Source organism: Brachyistius frenatus, unplaced genomic scaffold, assembly GCF_029030835.1.
Source record: "Brachyistius frenatus isolate BFR_SWC_R1_liver_20210118 unplaced genomic scaffold, ASM2903083v1 Contig_286, whole genome shotgun sequence".
Taxonomy (NCBI): domain Eukaryota; kingdom Metazoa; phylum Chordata; class Actinopteri; family Embiotocidae; genus Brachyistius; species Brachyistius frenatus.
Window position 1 is genome coordinate 75,999 of NW_027210885.1, and position 16,215 is coordinate 92,213.

The window sequence follows — 16,215 nt, forward strand, 5'->3', positions numbered from 1 at the left end:
TTTTAGTCAACAAATCCCAAAAAGACTAGAACCAAGAAGGAATTGATCCTCCTGACAAATATATTGTGTCTGACATCCAAAGTCGGCTTTAGCTTATTTCGTTGTTAACAAAAACACCATTAAAAATTCATCACAGGGCCACGCCATTGTACTGGGTGACATGTTTCTTTGTTACAAAACTTATGGACAATATAGTTATTTCAGAAACAGCTACACAGATTGTGACGATGTGGAGTTTCAAATACGTGAGACCGATTATGGTCTTTTCATGGGATTTTAACTAATAATAGGAAAATTATAGGAACGAGCCAATTTTGTCTTAAATTCTCCCAGGTTGTTTGAATTTTAATTGGTTGACTGCTGACAATTTCTGTTCAGTCGGGAAAGCTGTGAGATCAAAGCTAGACACCGAAATCATCCATGTGTCAGACGGTTTGCTCTTTACCTCAAGCGAACACCTGAACACACAAATACTGATATTAGTGTACCAGTAAAACTAATGTACCAGTAAATGTACCAGTTATCGTGATCCATATCTAATTGTTGGAGGAAGCTAAAGTTGCTGTGTATTGCAGTTTATACAAACTACAGGCAATTTAGACAAAGAAAAACTAAACAGTAACGTACATAACGCCCGGATCGAGTTTTTTCTTTGTTTTACTTTGTATGGAATTAGTTGTAGGTAAATAGATTTGCTTTGTAGACCATTGATAGAGTTCAAATCTGTTCAACTGGCATTAGGAAACGGAAACAGTACATAAAATTTCAACCCATTTTTCACCGCGACCTGTCAACACATACCCCCGGATCAAAGGCAGATGCCAGTTAAAAATGAGTCGAACTGATCCATTTATATCTGCCAGTCACACGGATAGAGGCCGTGCCTTTGATTACTACGCTTACCTACAACCAAAAATATGATGATCACAGAATATTTTGCTTGTTTTCTGTTAATATGTCATTGGGTGAAAATTGTGGACTCCTCCGAACACACGGATGACTTTGATGTCTATTTATAGTCACTCAGACGATCCAATATCCGAAACAGTCATTTTATGTCCATGGCCGCTTGCCTTTACAAGAACAGAAGAGTGTCTGCCTTCTCTTTGCCAGAGCTATTACACCAAACCATGACTAAGTAATTTCCCTAAATGTTCACTTAATATAAATATTAATATTATTACGTGGAACGGCCAGAAGAGGGGAAACAGCACACTAATAAATGTTTCCAAGGCCGTGGAGAAATGATTCATGCCAGACTCATTTGCTAAGTACCATCTGATATATTGATCCTCATGTACATATTGAATGCCCCGTCCTTTAAATCATCCGGATAATAAGACAGGGATTGGGCTACATTTGCTCCACATGTACTTTATATCAGTAATTCAAAATATGATATGCGTTGTGATATGTAATGTTGGTTAATTATAGGCAGGTAAAAAAAAATAATAATAATACTGAGCTGTGCAACGTGAACGCTCTGAAATCACTTCTGATTTCAGGACATTTCCTCTTAACAATATTCTTGAAATTAATTGATGTTAGAGACCAAACCCAGAGAAAACAGAGCAGCACGCCCCAAACAACAAAGTGAGTTTTCTGCCAACATGTGGGATTTCAGATCCTTTCATTTAGATTTGCTGAATTAGATTAATAAGGAGAGCTCATTATTACCATTTGTCTGCAACATTTGTAAAATATGGAATTTTTTTTGCAGCACAAACATTTTTAACATATATTATAAGGCTTGAATTTATTGCGTTTGAAAAGCAAAAATGCGATAATGAATGCTTTAAGCAAATGAGACGCAGACACGATTGTTTGCACACTTGCACACCAGGTAGTCCGCAAAGAGGCCAAGCAAAAACATTTGACTCATGTGCAGCAGCGACGGATGTCTATTTCAAGATTGCCGTACGTTAAAGTTGGGAGACGTGTGACAAGTTAATTGAACGTCTGTAGGCTGACTGAGGGGAAAGAGAATGTGTTGAGTTACGCTGAGGTGAAAGGCTCATTTACTGTCCTGATGGAGTCCACACAGAAATAAATGTCTCTTTGATAGCAATATGTGGAATAAATTGAAATGTACTGCTATTAGTCCGACATCTCTCTACAATGCAGCAGCTGCCGTCTACTTCTAAACTAAACGCTGCACACACTACGGATGCAGCTTTAAATGACAATCGAGAAATAGGCATTGCTTTCAGTGAAAGTTCAACCCTTTCCGTTTGGCAGTCAGGAGGTTTTGTCATGCACACCGACAACATGATGGATGAACACACTGATGGACCTACCCATTTTTCATGGTCAGCACTCTAGTGATACACAAATACAAATGAAAAGAACGTGTTATTGGGGACGTACGGCAGTCAGTTACACAAATCTGAGAGCGACAACGGGGAGAAACAGGTTCTGTCCCGTGGAAAAGTAGGAGCGGGGTGATTTATTAGCCTCGCTAGCAGAGAGTTTGTATTTGAGCCAACGTCGTGTTGTCTTGCCAAACAGGGGCCAGCCAACAATGCTGCACTCTTGAGCACAAAACAAATCTGCTATCCAGGCTAATAACAATGCAGGCCTGATTCTCCAGCAGAGAGAGCCCAAAGCGGGATACGGAAATAAGACACTTAAAGAACCATCTGTACCAGAGGGCTGCGTGGTGCATCAAAGTACAGTGGCGGAGCAACCCAGCACAGCACGCAGCGCCGACTACCTTGCATTAGTGGTGTGCGGGATTTTGCACTCAATTCATCTTGCAAGTAGCACGGCGAGGCTGTGCAGCGGCCGGGTTTGTGTAATTGCTGCACTGCGCAATGATTCATGCTACCGTAGCTTTGTCATCTCTAATCCTAGAATACTGGTGATCTGTTTCAAACTAAGTATCAGCTAATGATACCTAATTAAATCCATCAATTGAGGAATGCTTTTTTTTTTTAAAAATTGGAACAGACCATGTGTATCCAATAGGAAGAGATTTATACAAAAAAAAAACAACTAACTAGCAATTTATTGCACGTGGTGGTTTATTTCTCCAAATTTAACCTTATTAGAGATTTAAGCACTGTTTTCTCTTTGTTTTTTTCCCAAAACATGTGGATAATAATTTATCCAAAACAAGGGTGTAACCATTTGTGTTGACGTTGGGTTCAATTGGGACATTGGGAAAATTTGCTAGATTGCATTTACTATTTGAAATCACCTAATCTGTGAATCAAGACAGTTGCTGCCACTTTGTTTTGGTCAGCTGCTTTTGCGTTTACCGACTTTAGAGGCAGCTACCAATTTTGACATACAGCGCTGCCTAGCTGGCTAATAAGGGTAGCACGGGTGCAACCAAGTCAATGGGGGTGGGGGGAGGAGGGGGCCACACACTTATGTTTTACTTAACAATGGGAAATAAATTGACAATAAATTGGAATTAACAAGAGAAAGATCCGTTGACATGGTTCATAAAAGGAGATTATAATATATTTCCTATGGTATATGAGAGTATTTCCCTGAAGAGGCCCCTCGGTAACGCCCCTGGGTGGTGTCGTCTCTTTACGTCTATGGCTAGCTGGGCGATGAAATTTAAACGACATATGTAATGACTCTGTTAGAGCACAGCAGCATGAGTGAATGCGATCGTCTGACAAAGATTTACAGCCCCCTCCTCCCCCCGGCATCCTTGCGCCTCGTTGCTATCGATGACACCCCCGGTGGCACTGCAGCGAATCTGCCCCATCCAAGATTACTTACCTGCTCTAATAAACATGCCAAGTGAGCGCTGGAGCGGAGGGGGGACGAAAGGGTTCAGCCTTGTTTAGTGTAAATCAAGAGAGCGGAAGGGGAGGAGAGAGGATGCTGTGGATGCGGCAGAGCCCTCACAGATAATTTTCCTCCTTTCTTTGACCCTTGACGGCCTTCTGATGTCTTTTTTTGGGGGGCAAAACAGGAATGTGTTACACAGAATGAAAAGAGACACCTTCTGTTTAGGATTCAGTTCCAGTTCTTGGTGTTAACGTAGCTCAGGGTGTTGCTGGGTGTTGTCTGTCTACTCAGTCCGAACACCCCGGGGATTTGATCCAAGCTACGTATTGATTTTCACCACATTCACTTCTAAAAGTTCAAATTTACTGCAAAAGTAGTTTGAAGTAAAAACACAACTACCCATCAATGAACAGCAACAAATGAGCATTAGTCAGTTAAGACATCTTAGACCTGGTAAGTGTATTCAGTGCCGTGATTAATGGGACCTTCTGGAGTTTTTAAAGTTGTTAAATTTTGTTGTTCTAAGTTTCTCGAACTTGCGGTTATTTTTAATCACCGTCCGAAAAATGTTCCACATAGACCTAAAAACTCAGTTGCTGAAAGGAAAAAGAAATCCAGTGACCAATTAAAGCAAAGGAACAAAACTCCCAACATGCATTTTGCAAAATATCTTCAAAATAAAAGCCTCCTGAAAAACAGAAGGGGATTCAATTGACATTGTAAAGTATTTTCTTAAAGCATGTTTTTAAAAAATATAGTAATGACCTGTTAAACATAAGATTTACTTGTTGTCGATGTTTGTTTGTTATATGTGTTAGTGTTTGTGTTCATGTTGATTTGTGATGTGAAAAGTTACTTGATTGGCTGCCTTAAGCAGCAAAGTGCTTATCTATCGAAGTCAATTTGCATAAAGATTTAATTTGTTTTCTTGGTTCCTGAAACTTTTATGTGAAGGTCGGATGTGCAGACGAGAAAGTGGGACATCCAAAATGGCCAACCTCCAACTTAGATTTCCAGCAGGTACTTGCGTCAGCGTCAAATTACATCTTCCACATAATTTACTTGAAAAATAATTGTCTGTGATCAACTCTACAAAGTATTTGATGTCTGAATCTGACATCAGAGGGTGTTTGAAGTCCTGCTTCCTTCTGTGAAGGATGATTTTGGAAACGGCAGTAAATGCGTCATGGCTGGACTCTGCCTTGATTGGCTGGACTCAAACAAATCCCTGAAATACAATGCCAGTTTCCCGGATTAAATTATTTTAAAGCAGACTCAGTGCATTTGTACTTCCGATACTGCGACTGCTCTGCCGTGGGGTTTCCCTTCAGCTAAACTATGTTCACTGGAAAACAGTCTGAAGAATATTATTCACTTATACTGATCCTGTGTCACATGAAGCAGCAAGATCACAGAAGTACAGACTTCTAACAGCAACTAAAAAAAAAACAACTCAAGGGCATCTTGGACCAGAGAGTGAGTGGTAGACTGCAGACTGATTCATTTATGCAAGTGTGCACGGATGTGTTTGTCTACACAAGCATGTGAGAGTGTGTATTAGACGGAGAGGAGAGGGGTATGATGGGAAGGAGGGAGGAGGTACTCACCCCCTCGCTGCTCTGCCCGGTGTTCGCCAGCATCTCCTGCAGGGCTCGCACTGACAGGGACTGCTCCAACACAAAGTTACAGATGCACAGGTCTGGAGGAACATGCTGCAGGATGAAAGGACGGAAAGGAGGAGGAGGAGGGCAAAGGGACAGAGGGAAATAAACATTAGCAGAAGAGGCAATGACAAGGTATTTTTAGCAAATACAGGCTCCTCTGCTGGTTACAAAAAACACGGTGGCAGGAGTTTACTCTCCTTGAATTGCCTTTTATGTTACCTGTAGAGCTTCATAGGAAAGCAGCTGCATCAAACTCCCCTGATTTGCAATCCTGTTTCTGAGATGAATATTCCAGGTTCACATAAAAACTAAAGAGTTCAGAGCAGTTCTGGAAACCTAATCCATAAACATGTTTCATGATTTTCACTGACATTTTCAAAGCAAACGTGTGAAGTATCTGAATAATTTGATGGACTGTGATGTGCAGGCAGTGACCTAAATACAAATGACACTGTCAGTCTAAAGTAGCTCAAAACTGGAGGCAATATATTCAGAAGATATTTAAATTTTAATCATATATATAAATATATACATAAAATCTATAAACATACCAGCTGACTGTGGATTTTCGCCTCAAATTTCAGTTTGGTGCCTTTGTACCATTACGCAGGTTCTTCTTCTATAGGACATCATAAATAAACTAATAAAAAGATTTTATCAGCGACACACAGACAGCTGAGATAAATATGATTGATTTGTTTTGGGGAGGTCTATTGTGATGTTGAGGGAACTTTTTTCTATTCTTTGATTTTTAAACAGACGCATCATGATGTTAGTTTTCATTGTTAACTGAATTTTAGTCCATGAAGAAATATTGGAAGCAGGACTTGGAGAATCTGGTTTGGTCAGAAAAGTTCGACATCGACTGTCCCAGGAGACGTTTGTCAGCATCTATCTTTATGCATCTTGGGGAAATTTAACTAAATTAACTTGATAACAGGGAAATGCAGTACTGTGAAACAATGTTTATTTATTCAAGCACATGTACACAAATATATTTGGAGAATATTTAATCTAACTTGCTAAACATTTACTAAACTTTCTGCTGCAATAGTTGGTCACTAGATTAACCGCAGGCCCTGAACGGGACACAAGAGACCAACTGAAATGATTAAACTGCTCAGGGACGAATGGTGCTCATAAATAATACCGATAACTTCCGGCTTCTTCGCCGTCCCGGTGTGCCGCTAACGAGAGGCTGGGGATTATATGAGGAGAGCTGTCACAAGGTGTGCAGCCTGCAGCTACAGTGACCCATAATTAGTTTGGCTAAAGGCCTTCATTCCTCCAGACGCGGGGTTGTTTGGCTTTCCGCGGAAGTCGGCATCAGATTTGGCTTTCAGAGTGAAAGCCCCATCGGCTGTGCTTCAATAAATTCAGTAATAGCAGATGATTATACATTATTCAGTGATCAACAACTGTCCGCAAGAAGGGGGGTAGATGTGATGGTTTTAAAAAGAAAAAAAAATCCCCAAATCAAGACAGCTGTTCAGAGCCAATGCAAAGAGACGATGCTGAACAATTAAAATGTGTGTTTGAGGCTAAACCATGTTTGTAAAATACCTGCAGCTCGAATGCAGCACAGAGGCAGACCTTGTATTTATTTGTCAAAGTATGAAAAATTAATGTGATATGCTAGGTGGCAGTGTTGATTAATATTGCACTGCTGACATTTTGTGTAAACAACAACACGTAAACGGACAAATTAGCCGTCGGCCAGTAACTCCCACGCCTTCATCAGTTCATATACATCCTCATGTTATTCAATACATACGTAACAGTGTTTCATAACGTATCATATCATTTCATAACAACAGCCGGCTCAGCGTAACATGCATCACAGTCCATGTTTTTCCCCAGCAGAGATGTGGACGAGCGGGAACACAACCGGCTGACCTTTGACCTCCGGAGTGAAGAAAGAAATGTGAGCAGAGGGGAGGGCTGCTGGGTGATAATGGCGATGGAGCTGCTCTGTAACTCAACAAAAAAATGCAAAGGAACCTCCAACCCCTCACAGAGTGTGTGTGTGTGTGTGTGTGTGTGTGTGTGTGTGTGTGTGTGTGTGTGTGTGTGTGTGTGTGTGTGTGTGTGTGTGTGCGCGCATCCAGTTCACTGTAACCAACAGCCCCGTTCGCTCAGATACTCATCATTTAATTCCATTTAGATAAGATGCTGCCAGTGATACAAAAGCTGAGGAAAATAATAGAAAAGACTTATATAATAGGCCAGCAGCCCCTAAAATCCAGTTATCACACCACAAAATATGAGATAAAGGTTACTTTAATATTTATTTTTCACCCTCAAGAGGAGCCAACATGACAAGATGCAGCTACACCTGTGGTGTCATCCGACCTTCTTCGGCGATAACTCGCAACCTGCTGCAAACCTTACACCTCTTATGAATTATTCACCGCCAATTTTCCAATTATCATACTTCTTCCCGGGTTGGGCAGACACACTGAAAGTTCTGCCTCGTCTGGGTGGAGAAGAGACTGTCTCTTTTTCTCTCTCTCTCTCCGTGGTGTGGTCGCGGTCACCTTTTAGAAAGTCAAATTCCTTCGCGCTCTACAGGGAGCCTGATTGAGTGCAATGAAAGGGGTAAAATAATCCTTCAGGAGATCTAACTGACTTATTTGACAGTCTGGAATATAATGTCATATGCAAGCTATTTAGAAGAAATCAAATAAAAGGAAATGAAATGACTTACTCCATCTTCTCAAGGCCATCTGCTGATAAAGGAAAAAGCTAATGATATTCAAAAATTTTTGTTCCTATTGTCAAAAAAATCTCATAAAAAGGCCGACAGTAAAGTGATCCTTTTAAAAAAGTCTATGTAGCAAAATTCGCATATATCTTCCTCCTCTACAAAACAGATTATTGATGTCTAAAGGATATTAAAAAGACATCAGAGAGCGACACCAGTGCACAACACCTTTATTACAATGAACACACTGCAGTTTATTTTGAGTCAACCGTCCTGCTGCAGAAAATACACACTAAAGGACCAAGTGTGTATAATTCCATGATTTAAAATGGTCTCCAACGAAATCACCATTTAGTCCGGTTGGATTAACGTCTCTACAAACTTTATATGGAACTATTTAGCCTTTTTTAATAAGTGTGTATTCATAAATAATTTTATGGATCTATTTCTTCAAAGGGACCAAATGGGCTTTGGGGAAGCTGGATCCCGTTCAGAGTTTAACGAGTTTTATGGGATTATTAACAGGAAGAATGTTTAATATCGTCACCTCTATCCTTTAGCACAATTAAAACCTTCAACAGAAGTGATCAAAACTATGCATTAGATAAAAGCAGTAATGATAAGAAGGGCATGGGCTAATTTAATCAATGAACAAATGTCAGTTATCAGTCTGTAACTCCAATGGGAACATCTCAATTCTTCAATTTTTCCTTGAAAGATTTTCATACTTTTGCAGGAAGATATTCAAAGATCGAATCTGATCTCAGTTGCAGAATCATCAGAGTCAGTAAGTGGTTTCTATTATGTGTCGTGCAGAAGTTAATTCACAAGAATTAGAGATCGTTCAACAACAATGGAAGCTGACAATGTGCCATGGAAAGATATCATATGTTATATAATAACACAAACAGTACATGTTAAACACTATAAGAACTCCTCTTTAAATCGGACCCAGTGTTTCACTTTGCCCTTTTTTTTCTGTCCACCGGCTGCGGCAGGCGGTCCGGCTTCATTAAGAGTCTGCGAAACGAGGTGTCAACACCTGAGATCGGCTCGCAGATGACAGCAACTCCCCTCGTGCCAAAAACAACAGCCGCCAGCCTCGATGCTCGGCCGCATTTCACACCCGAGGAGGCCCGAAGCATTGTCACCGATACCAAGGTGAGAGGCGTTTGAGGCGGTCTGCCCGGAGCTCTGCAGGTGATGCCCTCCAGCTCGACGACTGTTCCAGGTGAGTGAGCACAAACCTGTCCCCAAATTTACTTAAAGTCGTATTACTCATTGGCCCGATAAAAAAAAAAAAAAATCCAGCCCGGCTTCATGCGCGCAGCTCATAAAATAATCCGAACCCTGTTGGAGAGTTTCACAAATCGTGATCTTGAGATTATCACTCCGACATGTGAAGTACGTGTGAAGTGGAGTACTGACTGACTGGCAGGAAACATGCTCGCACTGAAAAAAAATCTTGTGACTAATGATGCACACAATGATACACAGCAATTACAAAGCTATTAAGCAGCACATTCTCCGGAGCTAACACGATCTGCTTCATTTCATCGTGTCTTGTCTTGTACGTTTTCTTTTTGTCAAAAAGATTAGCGAGTTGCGTAACAGACTGCTGACAGCTCAGCCGCATTGCTACAACGCCATTCAGTGTCAATAATAATAAAAAATAAAAAAAAAGAATAATAATAAATCACTCCTCTGACAACAAACCAACAAAAAGTGGTCAAAATCCTGTTCCGTAAATATCAGACTTGTTGTTTTTTGTCAGGACGAACCGCTGAGATGCACCAGAGCAGAAACAAGTGCAACGCCCCAAACTGACCCCGTAAACGCTGTCAAGCCAAGCTGGAAGTAACTGAACCTGGATCACTGCAGTGATGGTGCGCTCACCAACACGCCCATTTTAAGATTTTTTTTTTTTTTAATCTAATTAGCTGTAGTTAGCTGCACCTCGGGGTCTGTACAGAATCTTCACTTTTTCTAATTCATCCCATATTTGCCAGGAGCGCTCATCTGAACAGCAGCAGTTGGAGAGAAAAGACAGGATAAACAAATGGGTCTCAGTGATTTACATGCTGTCAGTACGAGAGATGCCAAGAACAAACCTGAAGACATATTTGGATGCAATATTATTTGGTGCATCTATTAAGCTACACAGGAGAAATCTTTTTTTTTTTTTTTCAGATCCCATTTCAATTGTTGAAGGGTTCAAATTAGTGGGAGATGTAATTCATTGTTTGAGAGGCGACACGAACATGATAGAAAAACAGAAACTAATACGACGCCAACTGATTGTGTTGTCACACTTCATCAGAATTAACATCGTCCTCCTGATTAAGGAAACCCATCTATTGCTTATCGGGATTAAACGACGAATGAGACGACGAGATGTCTCGTCATGCCAGAACATTTATATCTGGTACATTTCAACAGGTTGGATGCGTCTACGCTGAATATTTAGTCTCGTAAACTATAACTCTGTCACGTCATCAAGAAACCAGCTTCCTTCTGTAAACATGGGGTATTTCTGTGGTTGCCATAAAATGTGTTGCTAAAAAATGATAAGAAGTTAAAAGAAAGGTTGGAATAGTTTGTGTTAGCTAAAAATGAACATAAATGGTGGAAATGGCAACTGGTAAATGGTTAACTTATAGCTAATAAGGGTAATTGGTTGAAACTGAAAACTGGACTAGTTACCTAAATGTAAGGATAGCTAGCCCAGATGGCTAAAAGTAAATGCTAAACAAAGTAATGGAAACATGGTTGAAATAGTTAGATCATAATTTAAATACTTAGCAAAAATAAGGATAAATGGTTCAAATGACTACAAGTAAGATATAAACAGTTGAACTGCATAAGGTCTCATGTTTGAAGTAAACTAGAAGTGATAGATAGCTGTTGCCAAATGATACAATAGATTGTTGTGATAGCTGAAAGTAAACAATATAGTTTGCTAAACGCTAAATGGTTAAATTGGTGGTTAAAAGAAAATAATCGAAATAGCGAAAAATAAGAATAAATGGTTGAAATAGTTAACAGTTGAAATATTGGGGTAAAAGAAATGTTTTATTGGTTGACATGTCAAATTTTTTACCTCTTTGAGTGTATAAATGCAAACCTGAGCAAATAGACTTAAATATTGATGATTAATTGAGAAAGAAATAACGATAGTTGCGTATACTGTGACTGTCGAAGAAGAGGTTTGGAAATTCACCTAATGGGGCCGTGGGGTTACAACAGGCAAAAAAGAAAAGATGGTAACAATACAAAAAATGAAATTGAAGGATATAAAAAAAAATTTAAAAAGTCGCCAGCACTACTTTTGAGAAGCAACGTCTAGTTCTGGCTGCATGTTTAATGCAAACCTGCCACTGTTTTCCCATTTTCTCCAGGAGATTTATAGCAGCTTTGAAATGCAGATGAAAACAAAGCTGCGTGCCCTCCTCACCTTAGCTTCAGACGTGGATTCCAGGTAACACAGGCGGTTTCCGAGTCCCTCGGCGGCCAGGCAGAACTTGCGATGCTCCTTCTGGATGCTGGCCGCACTCTGCAGCACCACCTCGTCATCCTGCCGGAGGAGAGACGAGCGTTAAAGCCAAATATGTTGTAAAAGCGACCCAATCAAAATAAACAAGACGCCTCTCCGACCTGGAAACCCAATTAAACTCCTGTGAAACTTAGATTTCAGACATAAAAGATAAAACCCTTCGAGTTTGTCGAGCCTCAAAATTACCAGATATAGAAGCAGCATTTTGATCTGATACCCAATATTTATTTATTTTCTACGACTGTTCAATTCAGCAGTAGAAAAGAAAAGCAGGAAAACCACATCAATCAATAGCATTGAGGGCATGTGGCTCTGAGTCATATCATTTCTAAACCTGTTACGCACACTGTGGTATCTCTGTGGGAGTAGAGGAAGACCTCGATTCAATCAGTGCAACCAATAACTGAACATCTGTATCTGTCAGGGCGGAGAGGGTCGGGCTCTGTTTGGCACAGATATTGATTTGTTTGTGCGTGTGCGTGTGTGCGTGTGTATATATATGTGGGTGTGTAGCGTGTGTGTGATGTCTCCTGCCAGCTCGCGTCCCACACTAATCTGAGCTGATGGTTGCCATGGTTCTGGCTCCCACCTCTTTCACAGCAGTATTAATTCAATAGATTCAGACACAGGCTGTGGAGCACCCACAGACTCAGGAGGCGAGATAACAGACCCGGACAATATTTCAGACAAAAACGGCACATTGGACCCCAAACGAGGAAAGTTTGTGTGATTAGAAAGTAAAAAGCCGAGAAGAAAAGGATTTAAGAAGGTTTTTGACTATATATCCCATTACGCTGTCAGACGTTTTTCTGCATTAGAAAGCATTCGGTTCAATTTAGCATATCCAACAATGTAGGAGTAAATTGTTTCCAGTCAGTAATTTCACACTGCCGGATGAATGGAAATGGATTGGAAACAAGAGAAAAAGCGTGTTATGACAGACTGTCATGTTCTTTCAGCTAAAAAGTTCAAACGGACCCAAAGCCTCTTTCTGGTTTCTACACGTGGGAGGTGTTCACAAATGACTGGACTGTGTTCTCCCACAACAGTAACACCCACCAGGATAAAACAACTGAGCTGCATTCGATGAAAAGTACAACATTTTAGGAATACGTTTGGAGTTATATGAAAAGATCGATACCACCCTTGTATCTAAATACAAAACCACAGCTGGTTGGCTTTGCTTTGCCGAAAGGCTGGAAAGAAGAGGAAATGAACTGAACTGAACTCGTCATCCAACTCAAAGCAAATCAACCTATTTTCCGAAATGTCAGACTTTTCCTCAACATTGTTTGTGTGAATTTTTATGCTAAGAATTAGGTGAATATTGGAACTAGTCCAGATCTACGACACGCAATGCTACGATACACTTTATTGTCCCCATGGGGACATTTCTTTCGGGCAAGTTTTGCTGTATTTGATAGAATTCTACATTTTGGACATAATATAACATCATTCCTAAAAAAATTAAAAAAAAAAACAAACAAAAAAACAGACATTTTGTGGCATAAATAGTGCTTCACTTTACTTAAAACATATTGTATGAATAGGACGGCATTTCATAGCTTAAAAACTAGCAGGGTATACAAATCTGTGATATTGAGGTCTTGAATCTTTTATTTGCATGCAACATAAATTAATAATTGATCTTAAATGGCAGCAGGCAAAAAATTATCATCTGGCTTCCAGCTGCAGCATGTTTCAGCGATCATATCTTATGTCTAAAGAGGAAAAAAACTGAAATAAATGAATAAACTAACTCATCTTATATCGAGGCACAAAGAGGCACGACTACACAGCCGCTGATTTGAGACTGAAAGCCAAAGTTCTTGTTTCGAGGCTGTGTTTTGGTCAGTAAAAATCCATCTTCCAGTGTTAAAAGTGAAGCACAGTCAAGTTAAATGTCATGGTGGTGGTGGGAGGGGGGGGGGGGAGGGCTGGCACAGCAGTCCACACCAGCAGCATTTTAAACACCCCCTGACCCGACTGTGGGTTTCAGGGAGGATTACTGTTAGCAGAAAGCATCGGCACTGGCTCAGAATCACTCGAGCTTTCCTGGTATACTCGTGTGATGGAGAAAACACAGCTTGTTGTTTCAGGTCAGAGATACAGAAACTCAACACGGCCGCAGGATGACCAAAGACTTGCCACCTCTTTAAGATCGAATATATACACCTCTTTCTTTTAAGCTGTTTGGGATTCTGGTGGCCTTAGCGGGGCCTCGCACCCTTACCAACACACTATATTTACGTGTTTATTTATCTGGCATTGCCAGACTTACATTCTCCTCCTAATTTATGGGTCTGGTCAGGCTCCACTGAGGATTGTTTACAGTTGTTGCATCCAAATGGGCGTCGACTTTTGGGATAATTTTTAAACCAATGCCTGAGCCTTTAACCAATCATTTCTGGCACAACTTCACCTCCTGTCGCGCGAAAGAGAAGGAAAAAGAATCTGCAAGTGGTCGACGTTAATGTTTAGACCCATTAAAGTGTTGCAGGAGACTTTAACCAGTCGGTACTGATCACTATGTTATATATATGTTGTCCACCAAAACTCACCAAGCCGTAAACACCGCAAGAAACCCTCCCCCAGTGTAGAAAAGTGTACTGCCACGTGGGTAGATGACCATTTGCATACTTTTTCTTAAATTTGTAGGCATTGCTCTTGTAGTTCCTTAACATTCGATCGCATTGCCACAGCTGTTGGTATCACTTCAGCTAGCTACTGTCACCGATGTTGGAACAAGATTTCAAAACAAAATGCTTGACTTTAACGTCATCGCACTGAGCCATGATTACCACTTGTTACTGATTGGTCTGCCCTTCAGAGCGGCCGAGCCGAACCTTCATGCCAACAGGGTTTCCAGACTGCAATTCAAAACTGAAACCTGTGAGCGATAGGTGGGCGGAGCCAGGCTCTGAAAAACCCTCTAAAGCAACAGTTCAGTCAAAGTGGACGACCACACTGAAAGGCTCAGATGCACAAATATATATATATATATTATTCTCACTCCGATTGAGCAGCTTCAGAGACAGAAGTGAACAGAGTTGCACTGAGATCAGAAAGCTTCACAGATTAGATGCCATCCGGTCATCTGATGAGGGTGAGGCAACAGGAGGAAGAGCAGAATGGATGATAGCGCCAATGCAGGTTTAAATAAATATAACCACAGGAAACACTGTACGGGAGGGTTTAATGTCATGAGTGGACACACAGCAGCATTTTCTCATAAAAATCCAATCGCTGTGATCAAATCTCAAAATCTAATGAAAGGGCCATGTGTGGCCACCGCGGAGAAGCTTTCTTAAGACAGTTTCTGTCTGTCTCTGCACTCCTGACTTGATTCAGAGCCAGAGAATCCGGTGAATCTGAGGCAAAGTGATCCCGGCCGCAGCGGCGCGACCATCTGCTAGACAGCTAAAGAGCAGCATCATTACTATGTATAGGGCCGTGGCCTGCAGCAGGAGGAGGCGAGCGAGGGTTGGGTGGCTGCTTCACCCAGCTTCCAAGTGTCGAGCGGGAACTTGACCCTGCCTGCTCCCAACCCGACGCCACCCGCCCAAACATTTCTCCACTTTTAACAAACCAAAATTAAGAGTTTGTCACTCTGGTCAGAGACTTCCTTCACCGACCACCACTACTACTGTTGGATGCACCGATTCTCTTTCCCAGACCCTCAGCATTTCCCACTCGCCTCTTTTCGTCTTCCTCCGGAGCAGCCGGTCTGTGTGTGACTCAACTGACAGCGACAGGTGTGTGTGTGTGTGTGTGTGTGTGTGTGTGTGTGTGTGTGTGTGTGTGTGTGTGTGTGCGCGCGTTTGCCTGCGTGCGGCCTGATGCAGCCACCAACAGAAACCCGAGAACTCCCGATGCTCCAGCATGCCAAATAAACTCCCACAACTCACCCGGCGCTGCCACCAATGTGAACTTGAGAAAAGGTGAATCTGTTTAATCCCTCAGCGCTGCTATTTTGACGCACATGCTTTGCACATGCTCAGTGGAGATCAAAACAGGCAGGCTTTGGGAGGAGAGAGCGAGGGGGGGGGGGGAAACATTTTTCAAGAGAGGGTTGGGAAATAAAGGGAATCGAGAAAATCCCAGCACATTTGCCTGCTCGTTCACACGGTCTCGGTGTGCAGTCGGTCTAAAATGCTGTGACTGCTCAGGAGTCGTGTTTCTCATAAATGTCAGGCGGGGTGCTAAGTGCAGGTTGAGCTACGTGTTTTTAGAGGAGCTTAGCTAACACCACGAAGAGCGAAGAAGATAGAGTGTAGATGTGTGAGAACTACAGCCTGACAAGCTTGATAAGGGCTGATTTTGGTGTCTATCGGAGATCTGTTTGCTGAAAGGAGATTCAGGCGGTATTTTCTGATAAGAAAGAGAAAGAAAGATGTTGTGTCCATGGATCGTGATCTCAACTTTCTTTCTTTGAACCCCTGATGGAAACGATCAGAGCTTAAAATGATTTGCATTCATGAGTGATCCGTCAACCACGAGCACCCGACTATAAATAATAAAGTTAGTGTTCATAAAGTTCCAAC

General features: G+C 41.4%; 1 protein-coding gene across 1 annotated transcript in view; it reads right to left on the reverse strand.

The window, feature by feature from the left end:
* LOC138635044 (ryanodine receptor 3-like) overlaps nt 1–16,215 on the reverse strand; it is a gene marked incomplete at its 3' end in the record, with an annotated part of 103,603 nt that overhangs the window by 74,376 nt on the left and 13,012 nt on the right. Inside the window, exons 2-4 of the mRNA XM_069722352.1 lie at nt 11,573–11,692; nt 5,358–5,462; nt 2,298–2,318 (exon numbers count right to left, since the gene is read on the reverse strand). Of these exons, the coding sequence (XP_069578453.1) occupies nt 2,298–2,318; nt 5,358–5,462; nt 11,573–11,692 (246 nt within the window). The remainder of the gene's footprint in view (nt 1–2,297; nt 2,319–5,357; nt 5,463–11,572; nt 11,693–16,215) is intronic.